The sequence below is a fragment of the Tenrec ecaudatus genome, chromosome 7, assembly GCF_050624435.1.
Source record: "Tenrec ecaudatus isolate mTenEca1 chromosome 7, mTenEca1.hap1, whole genome shotgun sequence".
Taxonomy (NCBI): domain Eukaryota; kingdom Metazoa; phylum Chordata; class Mammalia; order Afrosoricida; family Tenrecidae; genus Tenrec; species Tenrec ecaudatus.
In genome coordinates, this window is record NC_134536.1 from 98229964 (window position 1) to 98256117 (window position 26154).

The window sequence follows — 26154 nt, forward strand, 5'->3', positions numbered from 1 at the left end:
TATGAGCCCTAATAAAATGATTAGGGGAAATAAAGAACTTGAGAACGTCCTGTCTCACTGCTACAGGGTTGATGCTAATTCAGTGACCCCCTGTGGGTTCTCTAGACTCTAACTGCTTATAGAAGTAGAAAGCCAAGGAGCACAGTGGAATGCTTACCCACTATCCCACCAGGGTGCCACAGAAATTTTCCTGTTTGGGCCAAATTTCAAAGAATCCAGAATTATCTGGCTGATTACATCTAGCATATTTAACAGTATATTAAGAAAACTATTTTATTAGATTATACAGCGGTACAGAGTACATGTTTTAAAATAAAACAAAAACTAGAACTCCAGTTTTGCAAACTTTTTAATGGGCAAACTGGATTTTACTTTATTTCCATGTTCTGTGTGCCCTTTATGGGGGTGGGGTTGGTTGGGAGGCCCTTTTTTCATTTATATAATAGAGGATATAACACGAATCAGAAGTGTACTCACAGCTAATGTTCAATAAAGTGCATGTATTTACCCAACTTACTTGTTAAATTATTAAAGTAAACCATATCTAATTCCAAATAACTTACTTGTTATCTTATTTATTCCTTTACACTCATTCCAAACTTTATCTTCCTTATTCATTTGCAGCTGCATACTCAACTTTTGATAAACTGCTGGTATCGTTTTTAGAAACACTACTGGTAATTTTCGGACATTACACCATTCACATTTAGTTAAATCAGAGGTATCTAAAGTAATTGCTACAGGATCATCTTTCGGTTCTGAGGGAAAACAAATGCAAATGGAAAAGGAATCAATTCAAAAAAGGGTAAAATAATAAATTGTGATAAAATACAAGATTAAAAGACATTATGCTCTATAAATAATAACTCTGAAGGAGAATAAGGAAAAAAATCTTTACAAATATTTCAAAGAAGCTTAGCACCACCCTCCCCCTAAAGGGGAGCTAAATGAAATATATGCATTAAAAATTAGGCAATGTTAGGTTTTGTGATACTGAAAATTGGTCTTTTAAATTACATTAAGATACATGATCTTTGCTAAGAAAATATTAGTGACTAATCATCTTAATGAGTTCAATGAATATCATTAACCTTTCATTCATACAAAGTTCTTTAGGGCATATAACACTTTACTGAATTAAAAAAATCATAAAATAACTTACCTTCCAGCTGTATACTGATATTATCTATAGAAAACTGAAACATAAGATACATTATTAATATCAGAATTACGAAGGTTTTAGTATATATATTATATATATATCCTAAATGAGGTTTATCTGGACTTTAGTCTACATGGGGCAGACAAAGAACTGAGCTATCTACAGTTTGGCTAAATAAAAGATGAGATCTTTTCTCATTCACTTTATACCACTTTTCAGAAAAGTATGATGTGTTTTTTGGGGGGGAAGAGGGTATTGATAGCATCTCCTATATTATTGGTTCAATACTGCCAATTTTTAATTTAAAAAATTCAGAACATTACAACAAGTACTCCTTGTCTAGATTCACTAGCTGTTATTATCATAACATTGAGCATTTCTACACACACGCACCCCCTACCTTTAGATACACTATTAAAAAGCAGCCAAAAGAGACAACATTTCATCTCCTAATTCTTTCAGACTACATTTCCCAATATAAGGACATACACCTCTGAAAAACAAAAGTCACTGCCATCAAGTCAATGCTGACTCTTAGCAATCCTCTGTTGGTTTCTGAGACTGTCACTGTTTACGGAAGTGAAAAACCCAGTCTTTCACCCACGCAGCTGCTGGAGGTTTTCAATTGCCGACCAAGTGATTTGCAGCCCAAAGTGTAACAATTACATCACTGTACATCCATGAAACTAAGCCATAATGACCAGATTTAAGAATATCAAGAGTAATGTCACATATAGTTCATATAAAACTCTTCAACAGTGTGAAAACTATCATCTATAGTGACGTTACTTTTATACCAAATCATGGTCCTGTCAAAGTTACATTTATATTTATCTCTTTAGTATATTCCAGGCTTGGGCAGAAATAGACTTCTCACTCTTCTTTATGACACAGTGTTTCCAAGTGAGGTTCTGTAAAATGTACAGCACTCTGAACTGTTCCCTCATAATTAGTTTGGGTCACACATTTCCAAGCCAAAGCAGAACAGAGGTGATGTACATTTTTCAATGCTTGAAATCTTATGAATATACTAATCCTAATAAATTTTAACACAATGATTCAACCATCTATTGAAGAAGCCTTGCTTGAATCAGTTAATATTTGCAGACACAAAAGGATAATTTTATAATTCATTATTTTAATGTCAAGAAAACACAATAATGGGAATCCAGGGTGGATGATACCTTCAGGACCAAGGGTGTGAGGGGCGATGCTGGGAGAGTGGAGGGTGAGTGGGTTGGAAAGGGGGAACTGATTACAAGGATCCGCATTTGACCTCCTCCCTGGGAGAGGGACGGCAGAGAAGGGGGGGGAAGGGAGACTCTGGATAGGGCAAGATATGACAAAATAACGATGTATAAATTGCCAGGGGCACATGAGGGAGTGGGGAGCGGGGAGGGAGGGAAAAAAAAAAGAGGACCTGATGCAAGGGGCTTAAGTGGAGAGCAAATGCCTTGAGAATGATTGGGGCAGGGAATGTATGGATGTGCTTTATACAATTGAAGTATGTATATGTATGGATTGTGATAAGAGTTGTATGAGCCCCTAATAAAATGTTAAAAAAAATAATAATAAAAAGTTAGGGAAGATAAAAAGAAAACACATTAAGTCTGATACAATTTGAATTAATAATCATTTGGGGGGATTTACACACACATGACAAATATTTTCAATTGTATTAAAAAATAAGATGGATTACTATTCAGGGTGATGAGTATTCATTGCCATTAAGTTAATTCTGGCCCATGGTGAGTAGAAAAAGCAAGTATGCCTACTCATCACTATCAAATTTCTTGGTAGCTGAATTAACAGTTATAAATATGGTAAAATTCTTACTGACTCAAATCAGAAGGATAATATGTAAACGGAGACTTGTGACAAAACATGTTTTGTAAATCCTCCCAAAATTTGACGTTTATTACTATGTTGCTTAGCAATAATGAACACCCTATACAAAATATACTTTACGGACCCGATCACAATGATCCACATTAATACATAGACACCTCACAGTGGGACAACAAAAAAGTGGGTGAAGGGAAAGATGGTCAGTTTAAGACATGAAAAAGTAATAATTTATAAATTACCAAGGGTTCCTGAGGGAGGGAGGGTAGGGAAAGAAACGGAAAAAATGAGGAGCTGATACCAAGGGCTCAGGTAGAAAGAAATATGGCAACAAATGTACAAATGTGCTTGACACAATGGATGTTAGATATGGATTATAAGAGTTGTACGAGCCCCCAAATAAAACAATTATTAAAAATATGTGCTTTCAATCTCCAGATTTAACAGGATTTCAGATATATTGCTTTTGAATCCTAAAAATCTGGACTGTATGAAAAACAAAAGCAAATGTTGGCCTCCCATAAAACTTTCCAGTGAGAAAAGGTATTTCACATGTCATTTCTTCCCCCTTTTGATTCTATGTCTTAGAACATGAACTTCTATCAGAAAAAAAATCCTATTTTTACCATATTTTAAGTAACAATAAAGCTGTCTTTAAATTTTGCTGCTTTGATGTGTTTCTTACCCATAAAGGACAACACTGGGAGTCATTTCAAAGTGTTAGAGATAGGGACACAGCATTAAAACTAAAGGCTTAGACAACTGACGCAACACATTATGAAGATTCATCTACCAACCATGTATAAGATACGCTAGAAACAATAAGATGAAGAAAATAATATGCAAATTTAAAATAGAAAATAAAACACTTGAATTATATTAGTGGCATGAGAGATTAAGAAAATGGGACTAAAATAAGCTGTACAAGTTTTGATATTTTAGACACTGAACTAATCCAAAAGCAGTGTCATTTTAATCCTGTACATTGTTATGAGTTTAAACAGACTCAGTGGAAATGGGTTTGATTTTTTTTTTTTGGTTAGGAGTCTCACTGCTGCAATGTATTTTTCTGCCAATCATATGGTCTTTTATTTTTTTCTCTCATAATCATTCTTAAAAATATTCTTTCTATTCAATAAGCAGGCACAAGCAGAAAACTGTATCAATAGAGGGTTTCACTTAACTCAGAGTATTATGATGATTATGAGAAATATTTAGCCTCAGATTAAAAATTTTTATGGCGAGAAGCTCTTTTTCATACTTGTCTTTTTTTTTAAACAATTTATTAGGGGCTCATACAATTCTTAACACAGTTCATACATATACATACATCAATTGTATAAAGCACATCTGTACAGTCTTTGCCCTAATCATTTTTTTCTCCTCTTTTCTTTTTTTACATTTTATTAGGGACTCATACAACTCTTATCACCATCCACACATATACATACATCAATTGTATAAAGCACATCCATACATTCCCTGCCCCAATCATTCTCAAGGCATTTGCTCTCCACTTAAGCCCCTCAGGTCCTCTTTTTTTCCCCCTCCCTCCCCTTTCCCCCCTCCCTCATGTGCCCGTGGTAATTTATACATCGTTATTTTGTCATATCTTGCCCTATCCGGAGTCTCCCTTCCCCCCTTCTCTGCTGTCCCTCTCCCAGGGAAGAGGTCACATGTGGATCCTTGTAATCAGTTCCCCCTTTCCAACCCACCCACCCTCCACTCTCCCAGCATCGTCCCTCACACCCTTGGTCCTGAAGGTATCATCCACCCTGGATTCCCTGCACCTCCAGCCCTCATATGTACCAGTGTACAGCCTCTGTCCTATCCAGGCCTGCAAGGTAGAATTCGGATCATGGTAGTTGGGGGGAGGAAGCATCCAGGATCTGGGGGAAAGCTGTGTTCTTCATCGGTACTACCTCGCACCCTAATTAACCCATCTCCTCTCCTAAACGCCTCTATGAGGGGATCTCCATTGGCCGACACTTGGGCCTTGGGTCTCCACTCTGCACTTCCCCCTTCATTTAATATGGTATATATATACATATATATACACATACATACACACACATATCGTTTTTTTTTTTTTTTTTGCATGATGCCTTATACCTGGTCCCTTGGGACCTCGTGATCGCACTGGCCGGTGTGCTTCTTCCATGTGGGCTTTTTTGCTTCTGAGCTAGATGGCCGCTTGTTCACCTTCAAGCCTTTAAGACCCCAGTCACTATCTCTTTTGATAGCCGGGCACCTTCAGCTTTCTTCACCACATTTGCTTATGCACCCATTTGTCTTCAGCGATCCTATCATGGAGGTGTGCAGTCGATGATATGATTTTTTGTTCTTTGATGCCTGGTAACTGATCCTTCTGGGACCACTCGATCACACAGGCTGGTGTGTTCTTCCATGTGGACTTTGTTGCTTCTGAGCTAGATGGCCGCTTGTTTATCTTCAAGCCTTTAAGACCCGGCACTATCTCTTTTGATAGCCGGGCACCATCAGCTTTCTTCACCACATTTACTTGTTCACCCACTTTGGCTCCAGCCGTTGTGTCGGGAGAGTGAGCATCATAGAGTTCCAATTTAATAAAAGAAGGTATTCATGCATTGAGGGAGTGTTTGAGTAGAGGCCCAAGGTCATTCCACCACCTTAATACTTGACCTATAAATATAGACACATAGATCTATTTCCCCATCCTCCTATATATATTTGCATGTACATGTCTTTGTCTAGACCTCCATGAATGCCCTTTGACTCCTAGCTCTTTCCTCCATCTCCCTTGACTTTCCTCCTGCCCTACTACCATGCTTCTTCGTCACCTGGGCTAGAGTATACCTCTTCTCTAAGCAACCTTACCCTTGATCATTTCATACTTGTCTTTTTAACTCTTAATATAATTTGAAATCTTAAAACAATCTTAATATTCTAGTAAATATTTTAACTTATAAATTTGAAATAGTGCATTTTAATCTTAGCAAAGAAACTCTAAATCTCATGTGTTTTAAAGAGTATTAAAGAGTTTACTTACAATTACAGGCTGTAGTAACAGCTGGAAAAGTGTTCCTACTCGTATACTTCGACAGTATAAAATGATATTATCACAGGAACTCTGGCAGCTTAAGGACAAAGGATCGACTACGGTTTCTTGAGAAACAATTTTACGACGTTTTAGAGGTGTGTTGATAATAGAATTGCCAAACTGAAAAAGGAAAGAAAACACTACGTATATTTTAAAAACAAAGCTGTAAGCTATGTACACAAATGTAATGAATACCCAAATATAAGAAATAACATGATCCGTTCTAGTATTTATTCAGAAACGACTGATCAACCATTCCCACCCATTTACACAGCCAACATTTCACTTCTCTACATGGCAACCAGGATGAAATAGCATCATGTTCAAGCCGCTCATGTAAAAATAGCTCTCATCTTTTGAGCAATTTTTAAGCACTTGCTGAATTATTAATCTTTGTGAACTTCTTTCATTTCCTGTATACATTTTTCTATGGGCTGATTTTACATGAATAAATTATCAACTTATTTTGTCACACAGTTCACAATTTCACATTTGCATTCATCTATCCACTTTCAAGGTATTTGATACGTGGGCAATACTTTTTATTTAGTCAAACATATGCATTATTTACTTTATATTTATCTTTTTTTCCCCTTGTACTCTCATGCTTGGAAAGCAATTTCTCAAAATTACATAAGAGTACTAATGCATAATTTTTCTTTTTATTGTTGCTGCTTTATGTTTTGCCTTTTATTTTTTAAGATGCCAATCTTAATTGCCAAGAATATATTGTTACATATTTTAATCTATACTTCTCTTGATGTGGGATATGTAGATGACACAAAATGGCTTGCTGTAAGAAAATCTGAGACACTTGATAACGAAAATCATGGATAGCAGCCTTCAGAATGGAATACAACTCAATGTAAAGAAGATCAAAATCCTCCCCCCAACTGGACCAATAGTTAACAAGCTAAATGTAGGGATGATTGACATTATCAAGGATTTCACCTTACTTGGCTCCACAATCAATGCTCATGGAAGCAGCAATCAAGAGATCAAAAGATATGTTTCACTGGGTAAATCTGCTGTACACCACCTCTTCAGAGTGTTGAAAAGCCAGGAGGTTACTTTGAGGACTAAGGTGTGCCTGACCCAAGACATGATACTTTCAACTGCCTCATCCACATGTGAAAGTTGCACATTGAGTAAGGCAGACTGAGGATGAAATGACTCGTGAATTACGATGCTGGAAAAGATATATTGGAAGTACCATGGCCTGTAAAAAGGACAAATGCTTGTCTTGAAAGAGTTACGGTCAGAAGGCTCCTTGGAGTCAAGGATGGTGGGATTTTGGCTCATGTACTTTGGATATGTTGTCAGGAGGAATCAGACCTGGGAAAAGAACAGCATGCTTGGTAAAGGTGGGGAGCAGTGGAAAAGAAGGTGGTGGTGGTGGTGGGGAGATGGATTAAGACTGTGCCTGCAAACAAAAGGCTGAAGTATAGGAACAGTTATAAGAATGGCGCAAGACCAGGTACTGTTTTGTTCTGGTGTGCGCAGGGTCACTATGGGCTACAACTGACTCAATGGCACCTAACAATAACCTCTTGCCCTGACATGCACACATACATAGACACATATATAATTTTTAAAAGGCTTTCCTCGCCCCAAGCTGTATTCTTTTTAAGGATTATTTTTATAAAAAAATTAAGACACTACATTTAATTCTACATCTTGGTATGCCTATTGAACAGTTCCTTAAAATGTTCTAAAAATGATCTATTTGTATTTTCTTTTCATGGCTGCATAACAGTGATGGTATAGATGTATCAAAATTTATTTACACATTTCCATGTTAAAGAGGAATCAATTTGTTTGTGGCTTTTTGACAATAATGATGTTTGCTTGTGCGGCCTTACATACATGTGGATTTTTTCACCTCTGAAATGAAGTATAATAAATACCATATATATTTGAATATAGGCCGACCCAAATATCCACCAAACACTGTATTTTACCACAAAACGGCATTAAAAATGTGCTGGAAAAACTCGGCTTATACATGATTATATACAGTATTATTTAATCATATGATATACATATAAAATAGTTTTAATAGATGTCAATATACTGCTATCCTAAAATGTCCAACTTTGTTAACAGCAAAGTATAAAAGTATTCCTGCAGTTGACTTCTTCCAGCGGCATTTTTGCCTTAATTTTGCAGATATAGTTGCAATTCTTATAAAATTTTCCAAGTATGTATTTATTTTCTTTAATTTGCACTTCCTCACTAACTTGTACTTGGATGTTTCTCCTATGAGTTTTCTCCATTTCTCATCTATCATTGTTTTGGTTCATTTTCCTTTTTTTTAACTTTTAAGACTTCAGTCTATATTAAATATATCAAAATCATCTGAACTACAATTATTTTAGAGCATTGTTTGTCTACTGTTTTCTTTTTCTCCCTTCTATGAACATACTGATACTTTAATAAGCTATAAAACAAAATGTACTAAAATACATTAAGGTAAAGCACTGAGTTTTTTTAGTCTTATTATTTCCCCCAATCCAATAGATAAAGAAATGTCCCATTTTATTGTAAGATTGCTATTGTGGCCTCTTGCTGAAGTGATTACACAGCAAACTTTTATTTGAAATTGACTTCTGATTTTTTACCTAATGATCTTTCACTTAATAATCCATTCAAGGGACCCCACAAAGACATCTCTAAAAGGGGACATAGCTGAATAAACATGTGAAAGGTACCTGGTCTTTCATTCTTGCTTTTCTTGGTAATGTAACGGAATTTAAGTCTGATTCTGCTGGAATGCTTCTCAGTTCATGCTCTACTCTACATGTGTTTTCATTAAGTGCTGCTTCTACTTTTCCAGTGGATGGCGCTGGGGAAGAACATGCTGAATCAGCTGGTTGAGGAGATATGCTCTCTCTTCTATTAGTTCTGTCACTGTCGTCGTCATCATCACTGGACAAAATGACTACAAAAAATGTGAAATGTATCAGGAAATATTCCTTTTCTGTCAAGTTAAAGGTGTAAGTTACATAAAAGGGAAAAATACCACATTTGTTTTGGTGTCATCCAGATTTACATAATAATAGAGCTAAAGAATAAACTCATTCTGATGAAATATTGAATTTGGAGAACTATACATATGAAACTGATTCTTTACCGCCTCGATGTTAATCCGCATAGCAACATACACAAGAACCATGAATGTTTACCAGGTCTACTAGTATTTCAGTCTAGGTATAAAAAAACTTACATAAAAATTATTCACAATATAACCATGAATTTTAATGAATGTATGAAACTCTATTATGAACAAATGATTTTATTCCACAAGAAGTAGTCACTAAAATAAAAAATTGGCCTTAAGGAGAAGACAGATCAGTGCCCAAAGCTCAAGAACTTTTATTTTTTAATTATGTTCAGTAAAAATGTATTGGCATGTGATATTAATGATATTATTCGCTAACTTCTACATCCCATTGAGTGGTTTTTCTTTGGAAATGAGCACAGATATTTATCTTTCCAGTTGGCATAGGCTATTGAGTTTTTTTCTTTTCTTGAATCATTTTAATGGGGCTCATAGAACTCTTATCACAATCCATACATACGTACATTTTGTCAAGCACATTTTGTACATTTGTTGCCCTAATTTTCAAAGCATTTTCTTTCAAAACATTTGCTGCCATAATTTTCAAAACAGTATCATCTCATTTCCCCCCCACCCCCTTTCCCTCAGGGACCCTTGATAACTTATAAATTATTATTTTTCATGTTTTACGCTGACCAATGTGTCCCTCCATCAACTTTTCTGTTGTCCATTCCCCTGGTAGGGGGGTCTAAGTAGATCATTGTGGCTAGTTCCCTTTTTATCCCCCCGCCTTCCCTTACCTTCCTGGTATCACTTACTCTCAATATTAGTCCTGAGGGGTTTATCTGTCCTTGATTCCGTGTATTTCCAGTTCTTATCTGTACCCATGTGTACAAGCTCTGGTCTAGCTGGATTTGTAAGGTAGAATTGGGGTCATGACAGGGAGTGCAGGGGTAAGCATTAAAGAACTAGAGGAAAGTTGTTTCATTGATGCTATACTATATCCTGACTGGCTCATTTCTTCCTTGTGACCCTTCTGTAAGGGGATGTCCACTTACCAACAGATTAAGGGGATGTCCACTTGCCTACAGATGGGCTTTGGATCTCCATTCAACACTCCCCCTCATTCACAGTATGACTTTTTTGTTCTGGGTCTTTGGTGCCCGATACCTGATCCATCAACACCTCATGATCACACAGGCTGGTGAGCTTCTTTCATGTGGGCTTTATTGCTTCTCAGCTAGATGGCCATTTGGTTATCTTCAAGCCTTTAAGACCTCAGACGCTGGGCACCATTTTTTTCCCCCCCGCTTTCTTCAATTTTACTTATGCTCGCACTTTCTCTCCAGTGATTGTGTCAGGAAGGTGAACATCATGGAATGTCAGGTTAATAGAACAAAGTGTCCTTGCATTGAGGGAGTACATGAGTAAAGGCCCAATGTCCATCTGATACCTTAATACTAAACCTTTAAATATATGTACATAGATCTATTTCCCCATCATAGGTATATTTACATATGTACATGCTGGGTTTACACATCTATAAATGCCCTTTGCCTCCTAGTTCTTCCCTCTATTTCCTGTTACTTTCCTCTTGTCCTACTAACATGTTCAGCCTTCACTGGGTTTCAGTAATTCTTCTCAGTTACACTGTGCTTGATGAAGCCCTACCAGGCCTCCTACATCCTCCTTACCACTGATTTTGGATCACTTGTTGTTCCCTTGTCCCTAGGTTTGTTAACACCGACTTCCTTTCCCCTGCCTTCCCCTCTCCCATGTCCCCCAGAACCATCGGTCCTGTTGTTTTCCAGACTGTTTATCCTATCTTAACTAGATACACCTGCAGAGTTAATAATATGCACACAAAAAACAAGACAGAGCAAAACAAAACTATGATGACCAAAAACAGTGCCTGTAATTAGTTCACGGTCTGTTTTTTGACCTTTAGGAGTGTTTTCAGGTTGAGTCTGATGGGGTGCCACATGCTGGCCCCAAATTTATTTTTGCTATTCCTTGAGGACTTCATCGCTCTGCTTCCTTGTTCTGTTGCACCCCCTTCGTGTTTTGCCCTTAGGTGTGCTGGGGTCAGATGGGGCACAATTTCTGCACTGTGTCTCCAGTGTTGTCCTCTGTAGCACTATGGGTCAATGAGGGACATCGTGTCTCCTGAGGGTGGAAGGGATAGACCTGTGGTTTTCTCTGTGCATTGCTTGCTTTGAGCAGGAAAGTCGTCCTCAGGGCTCAGGGCTGGGTGGGCCAGAATGTGCTCTACTCTCTCTTCCTCCCCCTTCATTTGCTCCTGTGTGCTCTGATCAGACATGTCCCTCTCCCTGAGATAAAGCTTCAGTGCTGTCCTCTGAACTGGATTCTTCTGGGGGGAAAAAGGGCTGGTCCACGTAGTTGGGATTGAGTCCGGCCCCTCATATTGAGTGTTTGTCAATGCTGCATCAATTTGCTGAAGGATTTCCATTGGGATTACTTCAAATTTTGGTGCTTTGGTTTTGTTAATGTCTCTAGTGCAGCTTAGATGTCTTCCTTCAATATTATCAACTCATGATCATAAGCTACCACTTGAAATCACTGAATGTTGAACAATTCTTTATGGGGTGGCCCTATATATTCCATCTTTTTTGGGTTCTTTCTCCTTATTCAATATTTTGTTGCTAAAATTGTTCAATATTGCAAAAGGCTTGAATATTTTCTTCTGCAGTTTCAGCTTGAGAAATGACGTGTATGGGTCTCCTCTTTTGGTTTTCTACCAGACCTTTCAACATTTCATTACAGTACTTCACTTTCTTAAAATACCATTTCAAATTTTCTTTTCAGTTTTTAATTAATTAATTCTGGAAACATTTTCTCTTTCCTGTATTTTTAATAACCATTTGCATTTCTTTGTGTAGGATGTTTGTGATGTCACCCATTAGCCCACCATCTTTGCTCATCAGTTTATAATGTGTCAAATTTGCTCACCAAATTCAGCTCAAGTCCAAATTTTTATTCTCACAGACTTGTTTTCCCTTTCTTCAACTTAACTTACATATAACTTTCCAAAGTTGGTCCTGGGCTTTGTTTAGGCAGATGATACCGAGTCGTTCCATTGTCCTTTTCCACAAATGCACTCCATTTGACTCCTGTGCATTCTTTGTGGTAAGATACATATATATAGTTTCCATTTATGTTGTAGAAAATGTTATTTGCAATGAAGTCATTGGTCTTGCAAAACTCTTTCATGAAATCTCCGCTTCATTTCTATAACAAAGCTTTATCTTCCAACTGTTTATCCTTATTTCCAACCTTTACAATCCATCATGGGTAATTATCAAGGAACCTTGGTTGTATATTGGACCGTTTTCAGACTGAAGAAGTTGGGAGGGTGCTTCAATTTCTTCATCATTGGTTTTAGTTGGTAGGTGCAAAAATTTTAAGGAACACTTGCATGTGTAACACATGCAACAATTCTTCCTTAGAGGTATATGGTTATTATATATTTGAGACAGCATTGTACATCAAGGCAGATCTTGAAATGAATTATCTTTTTATGGCAAATGCAACGACATTGTTTTTCAACTTGTTGTTCCTGGCATAGTGAGGCACATATGTCCAATTCAAAATAGTCAATATAGGGCATACTGTTTATCAGACAGTACTTTAAAAATCTAAATGGGGAAAAGAGGGGGACTAAAATGCTGGAAGTAATGTTTTGAGACCCAAAATAACCCTCCAAGGTAACACGTAAAGAATTTTCATTTTCTTTCCTTTTGAAAGTAGATACATTAGTAGGAACTGATAAGAGTATATTTACTCCATAGCTGTTATAATTTTTATGAATCGGTACCATCCTATTTTAAACATATTTCATTTTCAGCGCTTGTGTCCTTTTGACAGGTCCATAGCAGGCTTTGTCTCCAATTTTCCAGATATGAGTAGATGCTGGAGGTATAACATATGTATTTCACCTTCCAGACCTAGAGTCTTTTCTCTAAGCAACTCTTGTAATGTTTATGGGAAAATGGTAATCAGAAATACAACATGGGAGCTAAGATTGTTGATTTCTTTGTGTGGCTTACAGTTCCTAAGTATTTTCAGTGTTTACAGCTAGGGTATATGTATTTTATATTTACCATAACACAAAGATACTTCAAAGTTTTTATGGGAAAATTATAGTCTTTTAATTCCATTTTCATGAATTTTTAAAAGTACCTTTCTATTTAATCAATTCACACTATTATCTCCAATTCAAATGTAAAGTTATAGGATTTCTAGGTCTTTACTGTACTGTGACATTGGAAGAATTTGGTTTTAATGGTAGTAATTACTTGCTGTCTTCAGTTTTACTGTGTGTAAGAATAACAATACCATCATTACTGTTACTGGATACTCTCATTGCTCGGCAGCTGTTTGACCTTAAACTATACCGTCCTAGGTATATTTTAAGCTACGATGTTATTTTAATTTAAACTCAACTGAAATAATTCTGTATGCTGAAGCCATCAACTAAGTATATAAGTTATGTTCATTTGTTTTGTTCTTTTATTTTCCTTTTAAGAACCTTTTAATATGGCAAGAATTTTCTGAAACTGATAAGAGGAAGCAACTGTACAATTATGCTTGATCTAATTGAATTATGGATTGTTATAGTATCTAAAACAGCTCTCACTAAAAACGATTAAAAAAATCATGCAAAACATAAGAACCTTTTAATTTGGTCTAATAATAATTAGTCATATTTCCAAAGTCAAATCTATAAAAAAGAAGGTACACTCAGTAAAGTCTGGTGTCAGCAACATAGTTTACCCTCCCCCCTTGGTGCAATTTGTTCATTTAATTAGCTAATGATGTAACTTCATTAAACTATACTCATTCTCTCGTCTACAGACTGGGAATAGCCAGTATGCACTTAATGAAGATGCTAGAAATCTTTGCATACAGTCTTATCTCAGACTATCTCCCCTTTTATCAGCATCTATGTTTTCGGAGGCTTTTCAACTGATCCTGTAATGCTATCAACCTTTCACAATTTATTATAGAGCTGAATTCTTTACACACAAATGCATCTGATAGGAATAAGACTTGAAAAACAAAAGTGATAAATGAATGTTCTATGAATTCCATGTATCAAATATTTATTGACCTACACTACTTTATGTATTAGTTATTTCCCTCAAGAACATCCTGTGAATTAAGTGCTAATAAAATTGTTTAAAAAACACAAACAAACTCTAAAGTGGAAAATATTTGAGATAAAAGATGGCAAAATAACTTGGCAAAATTAAAAAAAATGGCATACCTGTCCATTTACATTTAGGGCCTGACTCTGTGCTTTTATACAATTTAAGATGGCCAGAATGAAAATAGTAATTAGTTGAAAACAAAACAAAATCTCCCCTGCCACAAAGCCAATTTAGATTCATAGCAACCCAAAGACATGTCCAGGCTTTAATGTCGACTGGAAAATATTACATAATTTTCCCAAGAAAATATTAAAACTGTAATTCTCAAATAGGTTTAGGCTCCTACTAAAGCATCGATATAGATACTAAATTGATATCCAAATTGCTACAGGAAGGAAAATACTTACTTGGATCATTTAGATGTGAAAGGCTTGCTTTCCTTTCTTTCATGTTTGCAATTTTGGTTATTTTTGCCCCAGGTAAAATGACTTTCCCATTAGTCTGCAAATAATTCTGTCTACTATCATCACAATTCACAATAATATCAATTGGAACCTTTCCTATGCTGTTGCCATAAAACTTCTTGATTAATCCTGTATTCTGTGACTTCTGTCCTCCAGAATTCTGATGAATTGACGTCCTTAATAATGGTCCAGGGGATTCATTCAAAGTCATGGCTTGTCTGCAGTTTCTTTGTAAATCCTTGGAAAAAACAATACCACAACTTTGGCACTTGGTCTGATTCTCCTTTTCTTTTCCACATTTTGGACAATATTCATGCTGCTCAGAGACCTTGAGTACCAAAAGAACAAAAGAAAGAAAGACTTTGGTATTTTATTTTAACATCAGGGAAACAAAGACAAACCTCAACATTAAGTTCACCCTATATCTGATTATTTATGCTATTTCAAATTTGCCATGTAAGTTCAAGAAAGAATTTCAAAATTAATGTTTAAAGTCAAAAATTCTTCAAAGTGAACTCTGTGGACTATTAATATAAGAAAGACTTCAAAGGTTATATTGAGCATTAGTCATCTTTTGGGAATCAGTATCCAGATCAGTGGTTCTCGTCTCAACCTTCCTAATGCCAAGACCCTTTAATATAGCTCCTCATATTGTGGTGAACCCCCCAACCATAAAATTGTTTTTGTTGCTACTTCATAACTGTAATTTTGCTATGGTTGTAAATCAGGCAAGCCCTGTGAAAGGGTCATTCCCAAAGGGGTCTCGACCCATAGGTTGAGAACCGCTGATCTAGATGCTCAATTTCCATCATCTTTCAACAAAGCTAATTTTTGAGTGTGCTTCTGCTGTTAATTCATCATTGGTCATACCTGACCTTTTCCTACATTAAGAAAGAATGCTAAATCTATATTACATTTCAAATTATACAGTGGTGTACTATCGTGGAGTTCCAAAACTTGCAAACCAAACAAAAGGGTGATTCTAAATTTTAGAAAAATAAATGGATTCTGAGGGCTACTTAAGAAAATTTTTAAGGCAGTTGATTTCTAAGTCATTACTTTAAAAAATATTTAAAAGAAAGCTGAATATAGGTTACAATTGAGATTTTTGATGTTTAACTTAGAAAAATTTCAAAGTATTGAGTTATATCACTAAAAGAATTTTTCTGTTTTTCATGAACTTATTTATGAGAACCACGGTCTTAACATTTATGTTTAATTCCATGTCAATGTATATTTATTCAAGAACATAGGAAGTAATTAAAAACAAAAACTCACTGCCATTGGTTTCTGAGATTGCAAATTTTTAAGGGTGTAGAAAGCCTTATCTAACTCTATCAGAGTGGCTGGTGATTTCAAATTGCTGACCTTGTGGTTAAGCAGCTGACACCAGTTTCTCCAGGAAGTAATTGTAAAATAAAAATCAATCACTGCCTGTAGCTAAATGATGTATTTTGATCATTTTATGTTTCAAACAATTATTTGTAAAAACATATAAGCAAAGATGACATTGCTTTGACTAACTCATGGCAACCTTCCTGTACGTCAGAGAACTGTGGCTCCATATGATTTTCAGTGGCTCACTTTTCAAAAGGAGATAGATCACCAGCGCATCATGCTACCTGTTTATACCACCTAAGGATTACCAACAATATATACGGTAGTTTACATCAATACTATACTCCCAGTGCACGTTTATTATTTTAACTGATTTTCAGGGTCCTTATGAAGCTGTTGGCTAAGTGTCGGGTAAGTGGCTGCCAACCAAAAGGTCAGCAATTGAAGCACAGCAACCACTCCACAGGAGAAAGATGAAGTGATTTTCTCCCATAGAGTGGCTAATGGGTGCAAACTGCTGACCTAATGGTTAATGGACCAATTTATAACCAATATGACACCAGGGCTCCTAGCAAATTCTACAAGGCATTTCTCCTCTGTCACCAAATCTAAAATTGAATAGCCAGCACCTAAAAAAACAAAAACAACACCCAGTAATTAAAATGACTCAACCTAGAAGCAAAAGGTATTTCCAACCTTACATTGTAGGAAATAATGGTAGTGAAAAAGTATGATACAATAAAGATATGCTAACTGGATGTGAGGGCGATCTGACTGCGACATCGGTCACCCCATTGATCACCAGGGTTGATTCGGCATTTCTGGCTGGCTAGGCGGGTGTCCCCTTCAACCCTCACCACTCCATGTGTGCCACTCCTGAAGCTGCGTGCTCAGTTGAAGAGGACGACCTTCCCAAATAGAAGGAGGACCGTCCTTCAGTCAAGGGTATACAAGTAGCTGTGCTTGCTTGCTAGAACCTCCAAACAAATCTCACTATAAAGATATGCTAACTATCAAAAACTATGGTTATTTGGATAGCACTAGATCCACATGTAAGGATTAACAGCAATATTTCAAAATAACCTGGCTTTCATTTAACCCATATTAAATGCTGTGTGAATATTTATTTAAATTTAGTATTTAAAAGATTCTAAATCAACTTTGGAAATGTAAGGGAATACATAGTTGTTTAAAATGCTTTTAGATATATGTTGACTGAAGTCATCAAAGAGATGTAGTGAGGCTGATGGGTAAAGGTATATATGATTACAAAGGTGTATGCAAATTTTTTAATTCACTAAACCAAACACAAGTTCTATGCCACCTGTTTCATATACATAAAGCATGCAAGGAAAAAAGTATAAAGTCTACTCTTCCAATCTTATCTGCTCTGGAAAATTTTAAATTATTTACAATGTGGATGATTAAAAAAGAGAGTATCACTCTTTCTACCAGTTGACTGAAGAATCCAGCTGTTACCTTGTTGAGTCTAAATGTAAGAAAAATGTTTCTGAACAGCCATTGCAGTACGTTGAGCTCCACAGTGACAGCGCCGGGCCAGGCAGAGCCAGACGGCACTGGGCAACTCTGTGCCTCACAGATGAAATAAAAAGATAACAACAGGGGCAAAGGCAATCCTAAGAAGCCGAGAGGCAAAATGTCATCATGTGCATCACGAGCCCCCAATAAAATGATTTATACACACACACACACAAATTCATATGTATATACCAACTACCAAAGTCAGTGATGAAGACCTTCTAATATCTTCATTCTGAAACTAGTCAAACATACCATCACAATACATGGTTAATTACTGATGATTAGGATGGAAATAAGAGGGATTAATACTTACAAAATATTGCTTGAAAGACAGAAATTAAGTAGGAGACCATATGATATAAAACTTCACTGCAAATCATTTTCACAACATAAACAGAGTACACACAAGAATCAAACAGACTCTGTGGGAAGCGACAATGGAAAACTTCAGTATTATCAGCCGAAACAAAGGCTAGAGGTCAACTGTGGAACAGACTGTAAGTTGTTCGTATGCAATGTAAGTTAAACAAAATTAGAAGTCCATGAGACCCAAAGAGACTTTGAGTACAACTCCGTGAATTTACAGACCATCTCAAGAATATACTTAATAAACAGTAATGACCCAAGTCCAGAAGTTATTGAGGTGACACAAAAAACTATAACATGAAGAAAGCAAAAGGTCTGTAAGATGTCAGAACTCTGAAACCCACTATATGGGGGCAGGAAAGAGTTAAACTAAAAATTTCAAAATTCAATGTAAGAAGACAAAGTAAAACATTCTAATAAAATGTCTGAAGACCTGGAATATGAAAACCACAAATACAGACAATGCTCAGCACATCTCAAGTTGAAAGAATTGAAGAAAAAAATTCAAACTTCAAGTTGCAAAACTCAAGAATTCTACAGCCAACGTGTTTAAACAAATTTGATGAACTAAAAGAAGTATAGCCACAATGCTCCTGAGAAACAAAGATGGCAAGAGGATGGATCTCACATATTTGGGATATATTTTCAGGAGAGACCAGTCCCTAGGTAGAGGGCATCCAAAGCCAGCGAAAGAAAACAAGACCCTTAGAGTAAGGTGAAATGACACTGTTGCTCGAACAATGGTCTCAATTTTAGGAATCAGTGTGAGGCTGGGGCAGGACAGGGTAGTGCTTTGTTCTGTTGTTCTTAGGTTTACTATGAGTTGGAAGCAATTCAACAGCCCACATTAACAAACAACAACACGCACAATGTGGAAAGCATCAAAAGAAAATGGAAAGAATACAGTCACTGTACTTAAAAAAATAAAAACCAGTCAATATTCAGCCATTTCAAGGGGTAGTATATGATCAAGAACTGATGAAACTGAAGGAAAATAGCCAAATTGCACTGACGCCATTGGTAAAAACAAGGCCCCAAAACTGACAGAGTACCAATTGAAATGTTTCCACAAATCGATGGACTGCTGCCAAGACCCAGTTAGTCCATGCCAAGAAATGTGGAAGACAGCTAGCTGGTCAACCAACTGGAAGAGATTCCTATTTGTGCCCATTCCAAAGAAAGGCAACTCAATGGAATTCAGAAGTTATCAAACAATATCATTAATATCACATGCAAATAAAATTTTGCTGAAGATAATTCAACAATGGTTGCAGCAGTACATCGACAGGGAACTGACGGAAATTCAAGCAGGATTCTGAAGAGAACGCAGAATGAGGGATAACATTGTTGATGTCAGATGGATCTTGGCTGAAAGCAGAGAATACCAGAAAGATGTTTACTTGTGTTTTAGTGATTATTAACAGGCATTTGGCTGGGTAAAATATAACAAGCTATGCATAACACTGCAAACACTAAGAGTTCCAGAACACTTACTATGCTCACGAGGAACCTGTATATAGACCAAGAGGCAGTTGTTCACATACCAGGGGTTACTGAATGCTTTCGTCATACTTGTGTAATCTGCATGCTGAACAAATAATATGAGAAGTTGGGCTACGTGAAGAATAATACTGCAGCATGATTGGAAGAAGGCTCAGTAGCTATAAGATCAAAAGTTCGAAACAACCTGCTCCAGGGGAGAAAGACTTTCTCTCAGGGAAGACTGAGTCTCAGAAACCCACAGAGGCAGTTCTGTACTGTCCTACAAGGGCACTATGAGTTGGAAACAACTTGATGGCAATAAGTTTGTTTGGGTTTTCTGATTAATGCAAATAACACAACTTGGCTTGTGCTTATATTGAAAACAAGGAAGTCTTTAAGTAGTTACTGTTGAAAATCAGCTAGCAGCCTGCAGTGTGGATTGCAACTCATGTAAAGAAAACAAAAATCCTCACAACAAGAACATGATAAATGAAGATTGAAGTTGTCAAGAATTTGATTTTACTTGGATCTACACTCAATGCTCTTGTTAGCAGGTGAATGCTCTTGGCAGTGGCACTCTGGTGACCTAGTGGTTACATTTTGGGCTTCTGACTTGCAAGGTCAGAAGTTCAGACCACCAGGTTCTCTGAAAGATAGAACTTTCAACACCTGTAATGAGTGCCAGTTTTGGAAACCCACAAGAGCATCTCTACCCTGTCCTGTACAGTCGATATGAGTCGGTATCAACTCAATGGCAGTGATTATAAAATTTGGCAGATCTGCTGCAAAAGACCTCTTATTTTAAAGAGCAAAAATACTACTTTGAAGATTAATGGGAAGCTGATCGAATCCAAGGCATTTTATATTGCCTCATATCCATGTGAAGATTAGACAAAGATGACAAACAGAAGAACTGATGCATTTGAATTATGATGTTGGCTAGGGATTCTTAAAGTACCATGGAAAACCAAAACCTCTGTGGAGGAAGTACAGCCAGAGTGGATTGCACAGTGGGTACAACAAAGGGCTCAAACAATTCTGAAGATGCTGCAAGACCAAGCGGTGTTTCCTTCTGTTGTCACTATGAGTTAGAGCAAATCGATGGCACCTAACAGCAACTATTAAAATTTTCAATGTTAAAACATTAAAGTAAATATGACCTGAGTTAGTAGCGTATGCTTTCCATTAGCTAAGAAATACCTATTTTGAAACCATAGCAATTAAAAATAAAATTATGATCAACTATTCTAAACTTTTTAAGATAAAAATTTAAAATTCCTAATGTTAGGTCAGTGAAGATTTAACGCATTTTTTAATAGGAGTGATTCATAATGTTCGCCATTACTATGTATGTCTCTAAATTGAACTAGGCACCAATATATATGTCGCAGATACATGAATGGATTTTGAGCTAGCACTTAATCATAGCCATAATCTTCTTAATCATAGCCATAATCTAAGAACAGTGAGCTCTAACAACATGGCCCTACTTGATACTTGCCCCCAGGAGCATACGAGTGCTACAACAAAGTGTGGTGAAGAAACCAACTATCACAAAGAATGGTGTCTGGGGTCTTAAAGACTGATCTTAAAATAAGCCACCATCTAAATTGTCAGCTAAGTCCACATGGAAGTAAGCACACCAGCCTGTGTGATCCAAAATTTGTAAATAATAAAATAAAGATAATTTGGAAGAGGAAACCATCTTAGAGCTTAAATCCTGAGATCCCAGTAAGCAGAAGGCAATGGATGACTGTGAGAGTCAAGAACCCATTTTTAGGGTCCCATGAGCATTAAGCCTGTGGGGAATTCTCTGAACACTGACCATGGGTGTCTCAGAGAAAGTGCATTGGAAAGTGCATTAATGCCAATTTAATTAGATTAAAATTTAACACCTTATAATTTGTTCTCCTTTTTGACCCATTTCAAATTTATTTTTGATATGTTGTTCTCTCGTTTTAATTGTTTTAGTGGTGATAATTTTGTTTTCGTATGTTTTTCTGCGTATGACACCCAGGATATGTAAATCTGTAAGAGGCAGTAACTGGATTAATAGTTTTCTAGGCTTAAGGCAAGAAAGGTTAAGGGCAAATAGGAGCTACTAATAAGGAGTGCAGCAAGCAAGTGTCCTAAACTTGATTGTGGTGATGACTGCACAACTCTTTTAATATGATTACATTGAATCATGTGATATGTGAATTATATGTCAATAAAACTATTAAAATATATACGTACCTATTTTTAAAACCACTTATCATATACTATCAGCTTTTCTTGATGCATAAATACATAACTAACCATACTTATTAAGAAAAGTAGTCTGTCTTTGATAAGATACCATTAGGCAATATCATTTTTATTAAATGTTCGTGGAATACTTAATCCCGGAGGGGGGAGCGGGGAGGGAGGGGAGAAAAAAGAGGACCTGATGCAAAGGCCTTATCTCTTTTATCTAACTTGCCTCATTTATCTAACTCAACAAGTATAAGTATGTCAGTATGTCCTGGGCCAAGCTTAGGCTGATGTATCAGAAGACAGGTCACATAGAGAAAAATGAACAAGTTAAGATACTCCACTGGCAATAACAGAAATTGGTTTCTCATTTTCAGAGAACAGAATCACAAAAATGCAAAATACTAAACACACACACACACACACACACACACACACACACGAGCTTTGTCCACTAAGACAACTAAGAAATAATGAGCATTTAGTAAGGAAATGCATGACTCTAGATTTAGAAGGGAAAATACAAACTCAATCTAGAATAACTTCTTTTTAAAAAAATCATTTTATTGGGGGCTCGTACAACTCTTACCACAATAAATAGAGAACAACTTCTTGTACCAAAACATAAGAAAAACAGAAAGAAGGATGGGAAGTGTCAAAAAGAAACAGATACCCGTGTGAAGGGGCTCCCATAGGATCATTCTGAAACTTGAACAATAAAACATGATAGTTATAGATTATAACACTTTGAGCAAAATAAGAGCACATGAGTTCATACTGATAAAAATAAATGAATCAATGGGGAGTAACGAAAAGCTTTACCATACAGTAAGGGAAAGCTCTACCATAAAGTAAGAAGTCTTACTTATCAATGACTATAAGAACATGTTATAGTTAGCTGCCAACAAATTGGTCTACTAATCATGGTAAAGACCATACAATACCTGCCTCGAGCTGAGGCAACTGGATATAGTATCATTCCCCAAAAATATAGCAATCATAAAGAAATAAATTCAACTTGACAAACTACCGTATATACTTGAGTATAAGCAGATCCAAATAATCAGCCAAGGCACCTAAATTTACCACAAAAACTGCATTAAAAATGTGCTGAAAAACTCGGCTTATACACAAATACATACAGTATCTATAAACTAAGTGGTTGTCTCAAGAAATAAGGTCATAAAATACAACAGAAGCCTTAAGACTAAAGAAAGAAGCATAATAATTAAAGGCAACACATGATCCTAGATTGGATTTCATACTCATAAAGGACATTATTATTTTTTAAATTATTTTTTTAGAGTTCTTTTTAACATTTGATTAGGGGCTCATACAACTCTTATCACAATCCATACATATACATACATCAATTGTATAAAGCACATCTGTACAGTCTTTGCCCTAATCATTTTCAAAGCATTTGCTCTCCACTTAAGCCCTTTGCATCAGGTCCTCTTTTTTTTACCCTCCCTCCCCGCTACTCCTCCCTCATTAGCCCTTGATAATTTATAGATTGTTATTTTGTCATATCTTGCCCTATCCAGTCTCCCTTCACCCCCTTCTCTGTTGTCCGTCCCCCAGGGAGGAGGTCACATGTAGATCCTTGTAATCAGTTCCCCCTTTCCAACCCACTCACCCTCTACTCTCCCAGTATCGCCCCTCACACCCCTGGTCCTGAAGGTATCATCCACCCTGGATTCCCTGTGCCTCCAGCTCCCATATGCACCAGTGTACAACCTTTGCCCTATCTAGTCCTGCAAGGTAGAATTCGGATCATGGTAGTTGGTGGGGAGGAAGCATTTAGGAACTGGGGGAAAGCTGTATTCTTCATTGGTGCTACATCGCACCTGACTGACTCATCTCCTCCCCTAGACCCCTCTGTGAGGGGATGTCCAGTGGCCAACAAATGGGCTTTGAGTCTCCACTCTGCACTTCTCCCTTCATTCACTACGGTAAGATTTTTAATGGACATTATTTTAAGTACAATTAGAATGTAAAGTTTAGGCTGGGTGGCAATTTGGGATCACTATATTGCCCCCTAATTTGTAAGAGTTGTACTCTAACAATTAGTTACATAGGACAATGGTTCTCTCTCCTTTCTTCAGGGAGCACACCCTAAATTGACAAATGGACATTAGCTTAACATGATGCACACGCACGCGCACGCGCACACACACACACACACACACACACACACAGAGCATCAACACACACTCACAGTGGTAGAAGGATGGAAAAGGAGAGAGGAAAAAAAGGAAACTAATGAGTGATAACGAAAACAGAAAACTGGGGAGACAGGGAAAATGATCAGAAAGCAGTTTCCACTACTAATTTTTAAACACTTCTAAAAGCTGAAAAATTAAAAAAAACACACACACACAATAAATTGGAATGCATTTAAGGAAGAATTAAAGGTTACCCAGAATGTAATAAGCACTGAAAATACTTTGGTCGGCATCAGAAAGTAATTTCCCAACCTACCTCTAAATGCGTTAAGCATTTTTTTGAAGGAGTCAGAGGAGACAAAGACTGGTAAGTACTGCAATGACGTTTCTGTTGTACTTTTCTCTTAATTTCAGGTTCTGATTGTGATTCAGATTCATCTGATTTCTTCATTATATGTTCTAAAGGAAGAAGAAAAAAAAGGCCTAAAATAAACTTTAGAAAATCTTTTATCTTAGTTATGAAAAATACTACTTTATATTATCAAACATGTGGTAAAAATATGCATACAAAATATCTGCAAGTTTAACATTTTTATAAGTATAATTCAGTGACATTGGTTATAGTCATCATGTTATGCAACACCCACTTCCAAGTGATCCTACCATCATTAACAGAAAGATTAAGTCTCTTCCCTTAAACTCCAAAAAAACCAATCCCAGTGCCACTTTATAAAAAGGTTTCTGAGAATGAAAAGAGTCTGGTTTGGGTCAGTCATACAATAGGCAACAGAGGCATGACTGTTTCTGAAAACCTTAAAGAGGTTGTTTGAGGCAGATTTTTCCAATGCAATTTGTTGGTTAATTTCTTGACTGCTACTCTCATCCACCAAGAATGAAATACTGAACAACTTTAAATTTTTCTCTATTAATGAAGATGCTGTTTATCAATCCAATTGTGGTGAGTTTCCCGTTTTATCATATCCAGATGTAATCCACTTAAGTCTGTAGCCTGATCCTCATCAGCAAAATACTTTAAACTGCCACCATTTCCCCCGTAAGCAAGATTGTGTCATTTGCATATTGCCTCAGGTTGTTAATGTGTTTTCACTAACTCTGGCACTATGACCTTCATGTAGTTTAGTTTTATGCAAAATTCTAGAACAGTCAAATGTTATTGTATGCTGGGAAAAATCAAAACAATGATTACCTTTGAAGGCAGAAGGGTAGTGTCTAGTAATGGACATGAGAGAACTTATCTGAGTTGATACTATTAGTACTGTGTCACCATAGGAGATTGGATTATAAAGCTATATGCATTTTTAAAAGTCCACTGAACTAAAAGAAAATGTACTGAACTATACACGTAAGATTGGTGCATTTCACCACATGTATTTATTACAAAAGAAAAAATAAAACCGGGGGAAAATATTGAAATCTAGATGATATTCCCACTAATGTATTCAAAAGTAAAATGCATTGTTTATTTCCATAGCCAGGGCCTTATATAGTGTTTTCAAGGCTAAAAATCCCTATAAGAATAAACAGCTTCATCTTTTTCTCGTGGTTCAGCCGGTGGGTGTGAATCACTGATCTTGTGGTTAGCGGTCCAAAGATTACGTGATGGTACCACCAAGGTTCCTCATGGATTATCTAGAAGGTACTATAAAGTGTTTCAAAAATTAGTATAGAAAAATATGGATATATAAATAAATGTATGGGAAAATGGCAATTGTAGAACTAAAAAAAAAGAGGAGCTGATACCAAGGGCTCAAAGGAGAAAGAAAATATTTTGAAAGGGATGATGGCAACATATGTACAAGTGTGTGTTGATACAGTGGATGTATGTTGTAAGGGCCCGATAAAATTATTTAAAAAATCAATTTGGTATATACATGTGTGTGTTTAACATAGAGGAAATTTTCTCTCCGTGTTAGGAAATTTTTATAATGTACATTTGGGGTAAAGAAACAAGGACAGTCTTTAATTTTCTTATTTGGAGCTTCAAAGGTTTTCCAAAAGTGGAAAAAAACTGAAACACTATTAAATACCTTTAGTTTAGCTACGTGTTTGCTTTTGAATTACTTTTGGAGTTTTTCAAAAGTAAAAGTCAACTAGAAAATGATTCGTTTTCTCCATCATGGATCTGTTTCTATGGTTGTTTTTCAACATAAATACGTTATTTTGTTTTAACATAAATAAGTTAAGAATGAACTCTGAGTTCATTCTCTGTAAAAATCACTTTTT

At 36.4% G+C, this 26154-nt stretch overlaps 1 protein-coding gene across 7 annotated transcripts in view; it reads right to left on the minus strand.

Annotated features, from left to right (window-relative positions):
* Positions 1 to 26154, minus strand: part of SENP6 (SUMO specific peptidase 6) — a 115818-nt gene that overhangs the window by 31692 nt on the left and 57972 nt on the right. For all 7 annotated transcript variants that reach the window (XM_075554880.1, XM_075554878.1, XM_075554879.1 and 4 more), the window contains 6 exons: positions 24227 to 24369; positions 14726 to 15110; positions 8798 to 9027; positions 6036 to 6206; positions 1163 to 1196; positions 564 to 758 (listed from right to left, as the gene is read on the minus strand). In XM_075554880.1, coding sequence (XP_075410995.1) covers positions 564 to 758; positions 1163 to 1196; positions 6036 to 6206; positions 8798 to 9027; positions 14726 to 15110; positions 24227 to 24369 — 1158 coding nt within the window. The remainder of the gene's footprint in view (positions 1 to 563; positions 759 to 1162; positions 1197 to 6035; positions 6207 to 8797; positions 9028 to 14725; positions 15111 to 24226; positions 24370 to 26154) is intronic.